The sequence below is a fragment of the Lissotriton vulgaris genome, unplaced genomic scaffold (genome assembly GCF_964263255.1).
Source record: "Lissotriton vulgaris unplaced genomic scaffold, aLisVul1.2 SCAFFOLD_754, whole genome shotgun sequence".
NCBI lineage: Eukaryota > Metazoa > Chordata > Amphibia > Caudata > Salamandridae > Lissotriton > Lissotriton vulgaris.
The window spans coordinates 64,425-81,819 of NW_028246384.1; the positions used below are offsets into that span (position 1 = coordinate 64,425).

The 17,395-nt window shown below is 41.9% G+C and overlaps 1 protein-coding gene across 1 annotated transcript in view; it reads right to left on the reverse strand.

Moving 5' to 3' along the window:
- The window catches only part of LOC147665970 (A disintegrin and metalloproteinase with thrombospondin motifs 19-like), a 632,122-nt gene that overhangs the window by 21,432 nt on the left and 593,295 nt on the right, over positions 1-17,395 (reverse strand). The window contains exon 10 of the mRNA XM_086949366.1: positions 7,367-7,517. Within this exon, the coding sequence (XP_086805492.1) occupies positions 7,367-7,517 (151 nt within the window). The remainder of the gene's footprint in view (positions 1-7,366; positions 7,518-17,395) is intronic.

Sequence of the window (17,395 nt, forward strand, 5' to 3'; positions counted from 1 at the left end):
CTGCCATGTGCTGTAAGACCGACATTTGATTCTTACAGTCCGGTACCCCCTGAAAATCCCCCACTGGGAACCATATGAAAACCCGTTCCGTAACACCCCAGCGGAGGCATGATCTGGGTATTCGCTGAGCCAAGGAATCATCGCCATGGTATCAATCGGGGTCGGTAAAGGCGCCCCTCGGACTATATTAGACCTGTTTGGCGCCTCCCTTACCACCGTTATCACCCGTTTTGGCTCTGCACATGGACTCAGGATGGGATGGCTGCCCGCACCCCCCACACTCATGTCTGAATTTGCATGACCCCTGGGGCCTGGTACATTTGCCCCTGTTAAAATTCCAACAGATCCCCCTTTTACCTGTGTTGCCATTCGGCTTCGTGTGGAACTCGTTACCTGTACCCGTCCGAAAGGGCGTCCCAGAGTTTTGGCGGGAGGATTCCCCCCCGTTACTCCCTACTAATGGCACCTTCAACATCCCTGTACTCTCCATTTTTTGCCAAGACACAGAGTCATAACAATCCCAAGACAACAACGGGTTGTGTTCTTTAGCTTTTCTAAACAGATTATCATAGCAGAACCACTGATTGCCCCCATATGCCACAGAATACTCCATAATACGTGACTGATAAATGGGTAACTCGGTCAACAACTCAGGTCTGCGCTCCCCCATGATGGAAGTAAAAATTCCCCACGCTCTGCCCCAAGTACCAATGGTCTCGTCCACCTTAAAGGCGGCCATTTTTGCGCGCCAAACACTCGGATGCATGAGCTCCTTTTGACTCTTTACATGCTCGATCTCGTAATGGTCGGTAAGCAATGAAAACATGTTAACATATTTATCCGCCCAAATCAATTCCTTGACTTCTAGTGGGACGTGCTGGGCAATCTTCTCCTTTCGAGAAGGTGCAGAGTCCCCCCCTGCAATCGACAATGGCCGCTTACCTGAAGTAGACCCCACGCTTGTCGCCGAACTTGGGCCTGCTGTACTTCCAACCGCCGGGACCTGCGGGGGAACAGTAGATGGAGTCTTCGCAGCCTCCCTAGATTCCCGCAGCTGCCTCATCACTGCCCGGGCGTCGTCAGCCGTGGCGCCCTCGCTATCGTTTCCCAACCACGCTGCCAATTGAGCCGCTAACTCGGGGGGCATATCCTCCCTGTTCGCAGGGGTGACTACCACAGGGATTGGATTCCCCTCCTTTGGCGCCGGGGTTGGCTCCTCTCGTGGCGCTTCGGGAACCGGGGTCTCCCCCCCAAGTGCTCCCCTTCTGGGCCTCTTGCTCTTTCCACCGGGAATTGTCCCCTGTAAAGGCCTTTTCGGTCCTCCCTCTCCATCCTTAGCCTCAACCTTTCTCTTTAGATCGGCTATCTCTTTCATGAGTATGCGGAGCATCTCCTCGGTACCGACCCGCTTTCCGACCTTCTTGGGCATTCTTAGACGATATCTGTAAGACAAAAAGAGGGATTACAACGCTCAAAATTGCTCTTCGTTCCGTCTCGAGCTCACGTGCAGCGGGGAGGTGCAGCTTCAGAGCACAGGAACAAGAGGATGCTTTCTTGGCTTCCGCTCCTTTTATCCGTCTTCAGGGTGGGCGTGAACCCGCCCCCGCCTGCCTCCGAGGGCGTGGCCGGCCGCGTTGGTGTCTAGGCCAGCCCACTCTAGGGCGGGAAAAAGGCGCGCCCCGGCTACGCCGCTTCGGGCATACCAGCCGAGACTCGCCTCCCGCCCAAGATGGCTTCCCGGGGGGATCGTGGTACTCCACCATACGTTCGGGGGGACCGATTGGTCGCCCCTTTCCATTCTATTCATGGATACATTTTCCAGCAGCACACGCTACGACAAAAGACTTTCACTATTACAAAATAGAGGAACCTCCAGATGAATACATTCCTTTCGAGGAGATTGAAATCCCACTAAAATACCAAGAGCACCTGCTCTGGTTTAAAGACGCCCTAAAACATAATAATCACATTACCAGGCTCGGTCCACTAGGTAGACCAGAAGAAACGGGCCGGTCCTATGCAACTATGCAACACACCCAGACTACGAAATAATGTCAAGCGAACAACTCCTAGTTAAACTAAAAGAATTAACAAAGGCATATAGAGAATTAGTTCAATTGGCAAGGGATGATATAAAGAACCTCCAGAAAATGAAGGAAACAGATATAGCATCCCAACCATTGGAACTTGCCAGAATCATAGAAAAATCCTATGAAGAGCTAGGAAGAGATAGTTTGGGTGGGAAACCGATAAAACCCCAACTAACTGAAAATCCTGAAAAAACATTTATTAAAAATAATTTAAAAACTCCAAAAAAGAGTTGGGAAGGTAATAAACAAACCATTCCCAGGGAAAAATGTTTCCAGTCCAGAGGAAGGTCGCCTCAGCGTAGAGAGAGATCTCCAGGCTGAGAAGACAAGTCTCCCCAAAGGGAACCCTCTGAAAAAAGATATAACCTTAGCGATAGGGATAAAATAAGAAAACCAGACAGATATCAAGATGTTGATACACGTCCCTCTAGATCATTCTCACTGAATCCTTCTTGATCTTCTTCACAGAAATCGGAGAGAAGAGGACGGTCAGAACACAGAGAAGAGCCCGCCAAGTCCAAAGACAAGGAACCTGCTCATCAAAGTAAAAAATAAAAATTTCCCAGAAAGAAGGTAGCAAGTATTAAGATTAAACATGCAGAGAATTCTGAGGACACAGCTGAAAAACGGAGAGTGGGCACAGACAATGCTAGACCGCGGAGCAGAAGTGACCATAGCTCACAAGACCCTGATGAATCTTCTGGAGACAGTGGACATGAATGAATACATTCAAGTGGAAACTGCAGACACACAAGTTTGTGTGCCCCATAAGCTGTATGAAATAGCATTACGTATAGAGGGAGATAAAACCAGGAAAATAAAAAGTCTCTTTTGGGAAAAACTTTCAAAAGGCTATGACATTCTGTTAGCTGAGAAAGACTGGCCACCAGAGTTTGTCAGGGAGTGCCCTCATGGCGAAGAAATGATTATGCCTGCCTTCTCGAATCATATCCCGATTCATAAAAAATATACTTATGCAAGAAAATTGGCAGTAGCCCAAGCTCCTGCTTAGTACAAAAATCATGTAGGATGGGATTCGGACTCACCTCCCCACAAGATCCAGTTAAAAAATCAGCCCACTGCACAAAGGCAGTACCCAGTTAAACAAGAAGCTAAAAAACAAGTCTGGGAAATCTTAGATCAACTTGAGTACCAAGGGGTGATCGAAACATGCACCTCTCAAATGAACAATCCTTTGTTTCCTGTCTCCAAGCCAGACGATTCGTATCGTATCGTCTAGTTTTGGACTACAGACACCTTAACTCCTGTTGTAAAACATTTGCAGTGCAAAACTCACATAGTGCAGCACTAATGAATAACATTGTGCGCAAAAAATATAAAACGACATTAGACATCTCTAATGGATTCTTCTATCAAAACATTGCACCAGAAAGCAGGTATTTGACCGCTTTCTCAATATTTGGATCGCAAAAACAATTTTGCAGACTCCCACAGGGATTCAAGAATAGCCCTGGATTATTCTCAGCAAGGGTAACAGAGTTACTACAAATATATGATGATGAAGCATTATCATATGTCGATGACATCTATCTCACAGACGATGACTTAGAGACTCACTTAAAAAGGGTGAACACCATAATACTTGGACTCGCCTCATAGGGTTACAAATTCAACTTTAAAAAGTCACGAATTGCCCATCTAGCTTCAAAAACGCTGAAGAATTTACAATCACTACTAGGTTTCCTGAATTTCGGAAGAACATACATTCTAAATTATGCTGAGAGGGTTAAACCTCTCTATGAATTAATAAAACCAGATTTCAAACAAACCAATTGGATTTAGAAACACACAGAAATGTTGAGATCACTAAAAACAGACATGTTAACTAAAAAAAATTGCAAACACCTGAGAACACAAGCAATCTTGTAATCCGAGTCATCCCAGGAAGATGCGGATTCACATACCTGACCTCTAATGAGGGAGAAACAGTACCCATAGCTTACAAATCACATTTGTACACTGAAGCTGAAATGAAATTCAGCTCCACAGATAAAATTCTAACTGCGGTTAGAACTTCTGTAGCTAAAGAAAGAGCCCTAGCCCAAGGCAGGAGAATATCTGTTCTTTCAGCAGAATCAGCGCTTGAGGCGTTAACAAGTCCTCGTAACCTGGTTAAAGGAGTATTAGATCCAGAATGGATAGAATGGGAAACTTCTTTTGCTACAGAAGACGTTAAATACTCTTTTGACCCAAAACTGAAAAAACTAGATGATCTAGTATATGAACGCGAATATCCTCTGCCAGCTGAAATTCTGCCTCTAGAAAAGTACACTTGTGTAATCTACATGGACAGATTTGCACAACACTACAATGAAGTGGAAAAATCGTACAAAGCAGCGTGCGCGATTGTTAAAGGTCGCTGGTGCTCTGGTAAATTCAGACCGATGATTACCAAAACTGAATCAATCAGAAACTGTTCAGCTCAGCGAGCTGAAATAAGAACCTTAAAGATAGCCCTTGAAAATGCTGATCGCGAATTCCCCACACTAATAGTGTGCGATTCGTATTTCTGCGTCAAATCCTATAACAGTGACAAGTAGACATGGATCAAAAACGGTTACAAAGATGACACAGGTGCCACAATAAAGCATAAAAGGCTTTGGGAACAGGTAGTTCTTTTACAGAAAGAACTATGAAAGACTCACGTGATACACGCATTGAGTCATCGACGTGATGGCGTTCACTTTGCAGGGAATTCATTGGCTAACACAGCCATAGTGGAAGCGGCTCGCCCGGCTTCCGTAGCCACTGAAAAGCATTCAGAAAAACACGTGGATGGGGAAATCATGCTAGCGGTAAAAGCCTCATTAAAAGGCGGTTATTCAGCATTACCTCTCAACTACCCACTCAGTAATACATACATAATTGATGCAAACTCCGTTCCGTTTGCTCGAAACCCTGGAGTGGGGGATAGGGTAATTCCAAACACGAACAGGAGAATCTTCTTATTACAAGAAGCACATATGGGGTTGGGTCTGAGGCACCAAGAAATCCTGAAATCTCTGATGGACCTACAATCAGAGTACTGGTGGCTGGGAATGAGCGTAGATATATACTATTTTGCAAAACATTGCAAGGACTGCAACAGAGATCGCAGTTGTGAACCGGTCCAGCCTGTAGCCCAGATACCACTATTAGATAGCATCAGGCTAGCTATAACGCAGAAATCCAGTCGGAGAAATGCGTACCCATAAGATTTAAGACTAGATTCACTTAATAATGTAGACCCCAGCACTCGGCTGACGCCAGAACTGTTATAAAACATTTGCGAGTCTTTATCGGTACATACGCAATTGGCATGCTACATTCTGATCAGGGTCCTGCGTTTAGCTCTCGAGCTTACAAAGAGGCCATGAACAGTATGGGCATCGCATTTCGGTACTCTTCTCCCTTCCATCCTGAGGGAAATGCGGTTGTGGAAAGAACCGGGACATAAAGCAATCTATAACGGCGGAGGGAGGTTCAGGTGATGGGTGGGTCAAACATTTAACAAGTGTCCAACGTAGTCTTAATAATCTGCCAAGAAACTCTCTAAAAGGTCTCACTCCATACAAACTATTGTTCGGAACTAGAATGCTTATTCAGGACTTAGATAGTCACACTTCAGTGGTAGAAGAAAAACGCTTTGATATCAAAGATCGTTTGGCTGTTTTACAGGATCTAAATGAAAAAAGAAAAAACCTGAGTAACATAAAGGTGAAACAACAGTCGACATCCACTGAAGAAAAATCACCTGTCCCAGTAAGACCTGTCTGGATTCCAAGGATTGGGGATCTGGTCAGAGAAAAGATCGTGGTAAAGAAGGAATTTGGGCCTTCGTACAGAAAAGCAGTACCTGTCTTAGCTATCAACGGAACAAGATCAGTAGTACTACCGCTCCTTGCTGGTAAAAAGGAGAACCGAGTTGTATCCATCGACCTGGTAAAAACACACTCATGTGGCCAATAATAAGTAGTAGGCCCAGTGGACTCCCAAGAAATAGCAGAATAACAAAGTTTGCTACAATCCAAGAGGCTCATGCTGAGAGACTAATCAAAATTGAAAAATCTGCAATGAATAAAAAAGGACTATGCAATAATGCCATGGAACTTGTGCCTCTTGAAACCCAAATAATAACAGTTCGTCAAGAAACACCAATCTACAATGATGTAGCCTCAGACTATTCTAATAAAACAAAGAAAAATGCAAAAGCAAATGAAAATCTGGAAGCAATTCCTACAATTGAAAGAACTGCATCAGGCTATTTCATCAACTTCGACAATTTCTCTTAAGACCCAAGCGAGCATGAAGAAATGCCTCCTACAATAACTTTTAAAAACAAAGTTATTGAACTTTTTCACCAACTGAAAAAGACTTACCTAATTTCACCATGGATAGAATTTTGGATTGTGTTAGGTGTACTTTTCCTCCTGCTTTGGATCATCATGGTTCTATGTTTGGGAAAATTCATTGAAGGAAAATATAGTACAATGGACACAGCAACTCAGAACATCAACTTGGTCCTAAAGCCCCGGGTCCTATGATTATGCCTTCATCCTGCTCCATGGACCTACAGCAAAGGTCCCCCCCCAGTCATTTGAAGGTCTGGCAGGTGGTAAAACACTTTGATGGAGTTTGCAGGTCTACCCTGGTTTCTTTTCTCTGTGGGCTCTTGCCCTCTTCCGCCAAGCAAATACGGTGTGTGCTGTCTCCTCGAGCTCCTAGCTTAGGCGTGGGGCACAGGGTTTTCTTCATATAGTGGTGGTCGGTGGCAGCCTCCTTGGACATGGGCAAAGGCAAATAAGGACAAAAAAAATGTAACCCCATTGAAGCCTGTTCAGAATCCTATTTAAATACTTATATCTCGAAAAACTACTGAACGGATTTACACATAACCAATCAAAGCACACTTTGAGTAGAGGTCTTTGTTCATGACATGTTTTGGAAACACTTATTTTTTTCACCCCAACCTAATTTCTTTCCTGTGGACAGGACTTCTCAAGACTGAGCATGCATAACCTTAGCTGACTAAGGTAGTAGATTGCTGTTCAGTGGATCAAAAGTTATTGGCAAATAGAAAAATTACTCTTCAATGGAAATCCATCTGAACCATGTGCTACTGTATAACACACACACAAATGCTACTGTATAACACCCACCCACACATACATATATATATATATATATATGTACATACATGTAGTTATGTATGTATATATATCTATATATATATATACACAAACTTTAAAAAAGGGCAATGAATATGTGTATTTTACCTGCATTTCTTGACAAAACGATGACGTTGGTCCAAAAAGAATTTGACATTGTTCATCTGCAGTGTAAGCAAATTCTGGCAATTTGGATGGAATAATCACAGAGCTGAGACTCTGGGGATTTGTCTGGAGCAAACAGTTACTGGCCTTCGACCTAGCGACATCATACAATATAAAACAGAAACAATGCTTATTATATTACACCACAGAGGCAAACATGTTCTGTGCATCTGTCAAAAAGTACAGGTTACAGATGAAGTTCCATTTTGGGAATCTTGTGACTTTTGAGTTGAGGATGGTTTAGCCAATCATCAACCAAAGTGAATATTTGTACATTTCATGTAAATGGTGAATAAACTTAACACAGTAGTCCCTTCATTATAGCACACGTGGTAATCCCAACTAGGTGGCAACTTTCTCTTTGCACCTTTAACTCACACAAACTTTATCTGCGAAAACCTGGTGAAAAGTAACTGTGGACGATTTCAAGTGTGTGCTTATTTGAAGCAGCACAGATTACAAAAGAAACATTTATACATTTGCAAATAAACTTCACTATTCTTCAAGGATTTGCATAATTTGCCTATGAAAAATTGCAAAAATGGCTTGAAATGCTACACATTATTAAATGAATGTGTAGACACATTTTACACATTCATTGTATGCACAATATACCAATCTGAATTTTAAATATTCCCTTCCTATGCTAATGCTAATTCATCCAAATGTATGTTGTAGTCATTATTTATTCATTTCCACGTGCCTTAAAGTCAAAAGTAAATATTACTCAAATTGAAAAGTATGAATGTTGGGAAATATCTATCTAATTGAAAAGTGTGAAAGATACACGCTAGACTAAGGGCCATATGTATCAAGCCTTTTGTGATTCGCAAAGGCCGAAATTCGCAGAATTTCGGCCTTTGCGAATCGCAAACGGCCTTTTTGCATGTTTTGGGATGTATGAAACAATCCCAAAATAAGGAATTGCAAACTTGTGCGATTCCTTATTTTGCCATAGCATTTAGGAAATCGCAATTTTGTGATTCCTTAAATGCTATGTATGTAGCATTTTTGGCTAGCGAATTTTGGTTAAGGAATCGCAAACTACCACCAACTTGTAGTTGGTGGTAATTTGCTATTCCTTGTAAATATGCACAATTGTGCATTTGTGAGGGTGGCATATGACGCACATACATGCCCATCTGGCATGTATGTGCGCCTTATGCACACACATGTAATTTACAGGGGTGCAGAAGGGTGTCCTTGAGACACCCCTGCACCCTTGCAAAAATTCTAAAATTGCGATTAGCAATTTGCGAATTTGCAATTTGCGAATTATTTGGAAATCATTCCTATGGGAATCGAATGCATTGGAAAATATTCCTTAATTGCGAATTCGCAAAATGCGAATTTGCAATTAAGGAAGCTTAAGGAATCGCAAATTAAATGCGATTTTGTTCATACATACCATTTTGCATTTCCTAAATAGCGATTCCTTAAAATTCGCTATTTAGGAAATGCAAAATAGTTTGATGATACATATGGTCCTAAGTCACTTGTTGCTATACATTGTGCATAATATAACAACAAATCATAAGAGGCTGGTAAAGAAGACAGCGCCTGATTTAGGACTTGATGGAGGCTACTCTGTTCATCAAATTTCGAGATGACCTCTGGCCCAGCTGTCATTCTTTAGATTGATAGGATCCATGGCACAGTGGTTCCTTTCAATAGACTAAACAACAACACAACTGCCAGTACTGGATATATTTTGAATGTTTTTAAGAATGCCCCTATGGATAAGACATAAGGGCCAGGATTTTTATTTGCATCACTAGTTTATTCATTTATTTTGGCACTTGTAGAAACAATTATTTTCATAAGCAGAAATGATTTACATGTGTATATACAAAGGATTTAGACAAACATAATAATGACAATGTACTTATACAAAACAATTTATACAATATTTACAACACATCCACACTTTCACTTTGGCCAAACACATTCATCCATCTACAATCATACCACAAAGCAAAAAATACTAAGGACCTGGTGTCAAACAATATATAGTTTCATACAAACTTAAGAGCAATGAATACAAATAATAATCAATGTACTAAGCACCTATACATTAGTAATGATTCTATTTAATACACACTATTTATATACTGCTTTTAATTTTGACACAAGGGCCAAACAAACAAGTCAACGCGTTTCGAAATCCCCAATGCGGATTTCTCCTCAGGACCAATAATCTACAAGAACAAACAAAAATTCAGTAAGAAATACTATCCTAAAAGCTCTTATTAGCAGTGACACCTCAAGTCAACACCTCTGTCCATACCTTCTTAATAGACCAAAACCAATCTTGCTAGGGGATGGTGTGCAGCCGAAACAGCCACTGTGAATGGAGATGAAAGTACAAGCAGTGTGTAGTTAGTCCACAACACACAAACGTTACACAGAAGGCTTGTTATGATCAGTGGGTACAGAACGTGCTTACCTCTGTGGAAGCTCATGTATTAGTTAATCTGGGGAAAAGTAAAAAGGTTCAATCAGGTAAAACTGACTAAGGAGAACTAAAGAGACTGCGCATGTATATTTGAGCGCCCATTCGGCTTACCGGTGTTTTTAGTTGTAAGTGCCACAACAGTTTTTTGTAAGGCGCCCCTTTTAATGCTGGCGTGCCGCTGGAGTTCTAAAATTAAAGAACAGTAGGCGGCCTGGTTAGTCTGAGGAAAGCGTACCGACGTACCAAAGTTCAGAAGCCAGACCGCAAGGGAGATAAGAGCTCTCACCAGAAACTCCGTCTTCCATTACTTGCTCGAAACCGCGTTCAGAGACGTCCCAAGCAGCCGTGTAATTTAGTTGGAAAATCGCGGTGTCACGTGGTCACGATGTTCCGATTGTTGATAAGGAGTTAAAGGAGCAGTGCCGTTGCTCAAGTGTAACTAAAGTTTAATTAAAAAAATCAACACCATTGCATTTATCGTGAAGTATGAACGAATGAACCCAATATATCTATGGTGTTACTCGATCGCAATGGGTGGACCTAAGTTAAAGCACGGTAAAAAGATCGCGATGTGCCGTGTAATTTAATTGGAAAATCGCGGTGTCACGTGGTCACGATGTTCCGATTGTTGATAAGGAGTTAAAGGAGCAGTGCCGTTGGTCAAGTGTAACTAAAGTTTAATTAAAAAAATCAACACCATTGCATTTATCGTGAAGTATGAACGAATGAACCCAATATATCTATGGTGTTACTCGATCGCAATGGGTGGACCTAAGTTAAAGCACGGTAAAAAGATCGCGATGTGCCGATTGTTACTAAAGGTTTAAAGGGGCAATGCAGGTGCTTCTTTGTAACTAAAACTTTATTGAGAGGACAAAAACAATTATATATCCAGATACTCCAGTCCAGGTTCGTTGTAGTGAAAAAGTATATAAACGGAATGTTGCGAGTGCTGTGTGAATTAATGCGGCGGATGCATCTATGCTTATGTAATCAGACACAAGGAGCGGGCTGAGCCCTCCTTGTTAAGTCCCATAGAGCAGGATTCAGGGCTCCATTGCTGACTAATGGTATATAATGGTTGTATTTAATATTCAAGAGTTCTAGTGATCAAGGGGCAGACAGAGATCTGTTGGGCAGATGATGGTACCGGTTTAAAAGGTGACTACATAAGATGCGGTACACTCGTGGGCCCTATCAGTTCATAGGTTGCTTTTCGAATGAGCCATACTTCCTTCCTCTAAAAAGCTGGACAGTGTCTAAGGAAAAAAAGGGGGGAAAGGCTTCAAGTATCAAACCTCAGAATCTCAGAGATTTTGTTGAGTCCTGTGATAGCAGTATTAAATGTCATTATAAGGAGAGCCTCACGTTGATTTAGTCTGCCTTCATTATCCCCTCCGCTTACATCATTCTCAATTTTTGTGATGATGGTCCATCGTAGGTCTTCTTCCTTATGATGATTTGTGATCCAGTGATGAACCAAGGGCGCATTCGGTGTCTCCTTCCTGATCCTGGAATTGTGTTGTGTAATCCAATGTCGGATCTCTTAGGTAGTTTTCCCTCTATACAACTTAGGGCAGGGACATGTGACTCCATAGACCACATTTTTAGTCAGACAGTTTGTAAATGTATTATGTTTCCAATATATTCCATTAAAAACAAATACAGATCCTTCATTTGTTTGCGGACAACAAGAACAATTTCCACACTTGTGGTGACCTTGAATTGGAGGAAGGCCAAGCATGCCTCTCAGAGATGTTTTGGGATCCTGAGGCAAAGATGCTCTAATAATGTGTTGTGCGATACTTCTCTCTTTCCTAAATGCAAAGAGCGGGGGTTCATTAAGCTCAATGCTTATCAGGTCTTTGACCAAGTGCCAATTTTGAGTCACCAACTTATGCAGTGAATTTGCATGGGGACTAAAAGTAGACACGCAAACAATTCTTTTCTGTTCTTGGTGCACTTTCTTCTGAAGCAAAGATTCCCGTGGTATCCACCATACGCGCTTCAAGGTATGCTTCAAGAGTTTTTTTGGGTAACCCCTTGTTGACAATCTCAATAATAATTCATTGGCATGGAAGAAGTATTCCTCCCTGTTTGAGCAATTTCTCCTGATGCGGAGAAACTGCCCAAACTGGATGTTTTCTTTTAGGCTTCTTGGATGGTGACTGTTGAAATGTAAAGCCTTATTCCGGTCAGTGGCTTTTCTGAATAGCGTGGTACCTAAACCACCATCTAAAGCATACACTTTAACATCCAAGAATGTGATAGCCTTATTGGATGAACAATGGCTAAACTTTATATCTTCCATCCTGTGGTTGATCCAAGTCATGAATTCCTCCAATTTCTCTTGTGTGCCTGTCCAAATAATTAATACATCATCAATGTATCGAATATACTTTGTGATGTACTCAGCATAAGGGTTATCGTTATAAATGAATTTGTTTTCATATAACCCCATGAACAAAACGGCTAATTCCGGAGCAAAGGGGCAGCCCATGGCCACCCCTTTGATCTGGAAATAAAAGTCCTTGTCAAACATGAAATAATTCTTTTGGAGAGCAAATTTAGCTAACTGAACGATGAAGGATGTGGGAACTTGTGTAGGCTGTTCTCTTTGATCCAAAGCTTGTTCTTGCGGTATTTAGGTGCATAACGCGGTCACATCCATGGTTACCAATAGCTGTCTTGAATCATCAAAAGAGAATGATGTTATTTGGTTTAAGAAGTCTGTTGTATCCCGCAGATGTGCCGGAACTTTAGCAACAAGCGGTTTAAGGAAGTAGTCGATGTATTTCGAGACAGGTTCAATCAATGATGCACATCCCGAAATAATCGGATGGCCCAGGGGGTTGTTTTGATCCTAATGTAATTTGGGTAGGACATAGAACATAGGTGTTCTTGGATATTTGTTTTGCAAGAATGAAAATTCCTTTGGGCCGAGGATGCCTATATTAAAACCTTCCTGGAGGATCGAAAAGAGTTCCTTTTGGAGATCATCAGTGGGATTTTTGTTGAGCACTCTATAGCATCTTGGATCATCCAATTGGCGTTTAACTTCCTCCTTATATTTATTTGTGTCCCAGAGGACAATTGCACCACCTTTGTCTGCCTCCTTTATTACTGGAGACCGGTCGTTTTTTAAAGAAAAAATAGCGTCCCTTTCTTCTTTCGATATATTGTAATATACATACTGTTTTTTGTTCTCTAAGGCCGTTATCCCTGATAGTAATGTTTTTTCGAATGTGATAACTTCTCTGGGGATTTTGGAGCCAGGTGGATTAAATGAGGACTTGTTGTGGAGGCCTGTTACTTCAGTCGGTGTTTGCACCATTGTATCAGAAAAAAACATTTTGAACCGAATTTTTCTGCAAAATTCCAAAGCTTCTAATTTCATTTTAATGAAGTCAGTAGGTCGCACTGGAACGTAAGATAATCCCTTTCTTAGAATTGCTGTTTCAGGTGTTGTTAAAATTCGGTCTGATAAATTGAATACAGGTGATTGATCTAACTCCGGTAATGCTGATGCCGTGTCCGCATTTCCCATGGTTGGTAGTTTGGGCGGGTGCGGCCTCTGCCTCTCCGTTGGCCTCTGGATAAAAAAGGTTGTGGTTGGTTTTGTTGATTTCCCCTAGCGTTTTGATTTTGATTGCCTCTATTGTCATTTGTTTCCGGCTCTCCTCCAGATGAAGACGAGGATGTATCGGAAAATGTCAAAAACGTATTCCGGGATCTGCCTTGATTTTCCTGAAAGAAGCGTTATTGGTTCAATAGACAACATGTTTGGTGGATAGCTGTTGTCGGTTTTGAATCCAGTCACCACATTTTTTTAAGGTTTTCATTTTTCTGAAACAAAATCTCAAAACTAGAGTTTGTTTCAGAAAAACAAAAAACAAAAAGGGTCATCACTTCTTTTGCTGTCCCTCACTTCTATGCTTTTCCTGGCATAAAGAACAGGAAAAAAGCATTATCATTATATTACTCTTCCTCTGATGTCTCCTACTCTATCAGGTCCTCAGATGCAGCCAATTGGGAATCCGCCGATGGAAATCTTATGGTCCAACAATCTTCAAATGAAGTAAGCAGAGCAGGGGTTTGGCGAATAGGATGTGTCACAGTTTTGCATTTTCCAATTGACTGATATGAATCCAAAGCAAAGTGGCATATATGAACAAAAAAACAAGTTGTCACTCAGATATTTATGTCCATCCCAATGCTAGCAATGCCAGTGGTGATTTAGTGGGGGCAGTGCCCTGAAAGGGTGTATTGCACAGGGAGCGATATTACCTTAAAATGAAGCACTAATATGGGAAACTGCCCAGCTCAATTGGGGATCACCAGGACAGGTGGTTTCAAGGGTACTGGTATAAGGAAAGGGCACATAAAAGGAGAGATTCTGTGAAAGTATAAGAAAGTAGCTAGGGGAGTGGGTTAACTGTAAATTGGAGAGCATAACAAGCAATGTGGAGTACCTGAAAATGTGCAAAGCTAAGAATTATGAAATCAGCATTAGTGGGCTGGAGATAAGGGTATATTTTAAAGGATTGCCTCGTAGTTGCAGACGTTTAAGGGAGTTTAGCAAAAGCTGCATAAGATGTGGGTAAGACTGAAAGTTCTCCACTGTTGGTGCTTGCCACGCTGGAGTGCCTGGGCTGAGTAACAACATTTACTGCAGATTTCCCAAAGCCCCAAGCACCAGCTGCAGGAAGCTCAACCACCATTGCCCAGGAACTCATATGGCATGCTCTATTAGTTCTCTCCTTTGGAGCAACATCTGAGCCCCATGAAGGGCGCCACACTGGCATTGTCAGACTTTCTCTCTACATATAATGATGTTGGCCACACATTTCAGGCAGAGAGGTCAGATCTCTGCGGTCCTGCTTCCTCCTGACAATGTTTGTGGTGTGCATGTCAATGCTCCTCTGAAGCTTCATAACCACGCAATAATGACGGCTCCAGTTTGGGCTTTCAGGAACTCTCTGGAGGCAAACACATTCTACAGTCCCACAACCTCAGAAAACTGCTACTGATCTGGCAGGATGCCCTCGCTGGAAACACTACATATCCTGTTGTGTCCACCATTGGCTCCTTTGAAGTGATGTCACCCTTTTGCTTTGCTATACATTGAAAGTTACACTTCATGAGGGAGAACAAACAATCATTCTCCTACCAAGCCTCCAAAAATAGGAGTACTCAAGTGGAATGATGCAGAGCAAAGAAAAGCATTGTAGCAGGGATTTCTGCTCCTATACAGAACTGTGCATAGAGACTTAGAGCCTCAGTGAATTAGAATGAACCAAAACTCACCTTAGTATCCAAAATCTCCAACCAGACTAGCAATAAGTGTCTCATTGGTACTTACAAAACCCCAATGATTTAGACAACCCAGAACATGGACTTAGAACACCTCAGGTAACGTGGAACGCATGAACACTCTTTCGTTATACTATCATATCTATCCAAAACGAGGAGTCAATGAGGACACGTGCAAGTTTGAAATGATTATCTCTAATGCAGTGTTCTCAAACGCAGTATCTTAGCTAATACAAGCAAACATATTTTAAAGATCAAGGTTATAAGCATAGTTACTATTCCATGAAATACAAAGGGTGAAAGCGTGTTAAAATGCTAAAGGAAACAGGTCTAAATAGATCCTCAGTTTACCCTCCCTAGCTAATATATTATATTATATCTACAGAAGGTCTCTTTGGGTTTAGAAGGGTGGGCCCATACATTTAGGTTCAGTGGAAATGGATCACATCATCTCCTACACCAACAGTCTGCATACGGATATTCATCAAGTGTGTGTCTCCTGCCTTGCGCAGTGCAATATCATTTGCGCCTAAAACCAAAGTTGGCCACAGCTGCATCCATATTATGTCTACTCTGTGCGCTGATCAATCCAAACAATAAGCGCTGTGTTGAGATAACCTTGAAGGCCTCGGCACTAACTGTACAGACATAGCTTACCAAGCAAGACTGATATTATAAGCAAACATGTTATTCTCGTGTAAAGCAAAATACCTAACTAGGCAAAAAGCATTAATAACAAAATGTGTCGTGTGCAGAGGCAGCAGGAAAGGAAAAATGGCGTTTAAAACTCTAACTAAAACATGCAAATTAACACAGTGCAAAGGTGAAACCAATACATAAGACACCCTCCCTTTGATCCAAGCACTGATAGGACAAACATAAAGGGGCAATTTAGGAACGCAGAGTTCAAGTTCGATAGTTCAATCACAAGTCTCTAATTTGCCATTTAGAAAATCGAAGGATATAAAAAAATGCAATAGTCGTAAAAAAACTCAGTATTCGACTTTGATAAAGACAATAGGTAAGCCTATCAAAAACAGATCAGCCATCCAATTTAACAAAGGGAAAGAACATACATGCTCTTCGATTACCGGAGCCTCTTGTACCATCAGAGGAGAACTTGCTGGGTTCTCGAGGAAACTGCGAGCCAAGAAATCTTGCACCGCTGCAAACACATTCCAACGACCCAGAACACCATGCATCGCTGCAAAGGCCATAATCCCTCCATCAGAACAAAGCAATTCAGGAGTAACTAAGGGACTCATAAGCTGATTATAATCCGCTTTGGGAGACACCGTATTGCAGAGTCACAAATCCAGGGCCCATTCGAAATCGCAAAACAGGCTGAACGCATGTAAAGCAGGAAAATCGAAACGATAATCCATACGCTGCACTCAGTGTGGCAAGCGGCAGCGCACCATAGTACTCAAGCATCCGGGCGCGAAGAAGCCCTAGCCGAGACAGCCCGTCTTGTAACACAGGAAGTGAATCCATTTTGAAATAGACAGAACAGCAATAGTACGTCAGCAGCAAGAGCCAGTAGCAAGGGAAATCCACCAAACAGGCTGGAGAAAATAGAATGGAAGAATGCTGGAATGACTCTGAAAATATTTTGGAAGGAAGTCACAAAGCCACTGCTTACAACTTTAAAAAAGTGAGCCAGCCCCGAAGTGTAGGACGCATTGAAGATTGTATGAATTAATACACCGAAGTGCAAGGGCAGATCAGTATTTAATAAGGTATGTACTTCTGTGCGGGTGTTAGCTACGTGAAGGACAAATGTTTCACGAGCCGATGTGAGGGCAACTTCTTTCTGGGACAATAGAGCTCTTATGCGACTCATCTTATTGCACTCTGCTCTCAAAGTCGGAATCTTAGGCCAGATGAAAACATCAAGTTTCCCATGCGGGGGTGGATACCTTACATATACATACATTAAATTAGCCTGATCTATAGCCCTAAGGCGGGTAGCAGCCTGAACCTAGGAAGCTTTCCAGATTTCATTATAAACCGCATATATCCATCTTTTTGATCAACCATTAGCCGGGCCTTTAATAAAATCATTGAGATCAACATCATCAGTCAGTTTAGATAAATGCAGTTTAACTGACTCCAAGGTAGAATGTCTGAGCCAGTTCTGACACAATTTGCCAACAGAATAGGTAGTTACAGAATGGCCACTTTCAAAACGGGCATCTACCCTG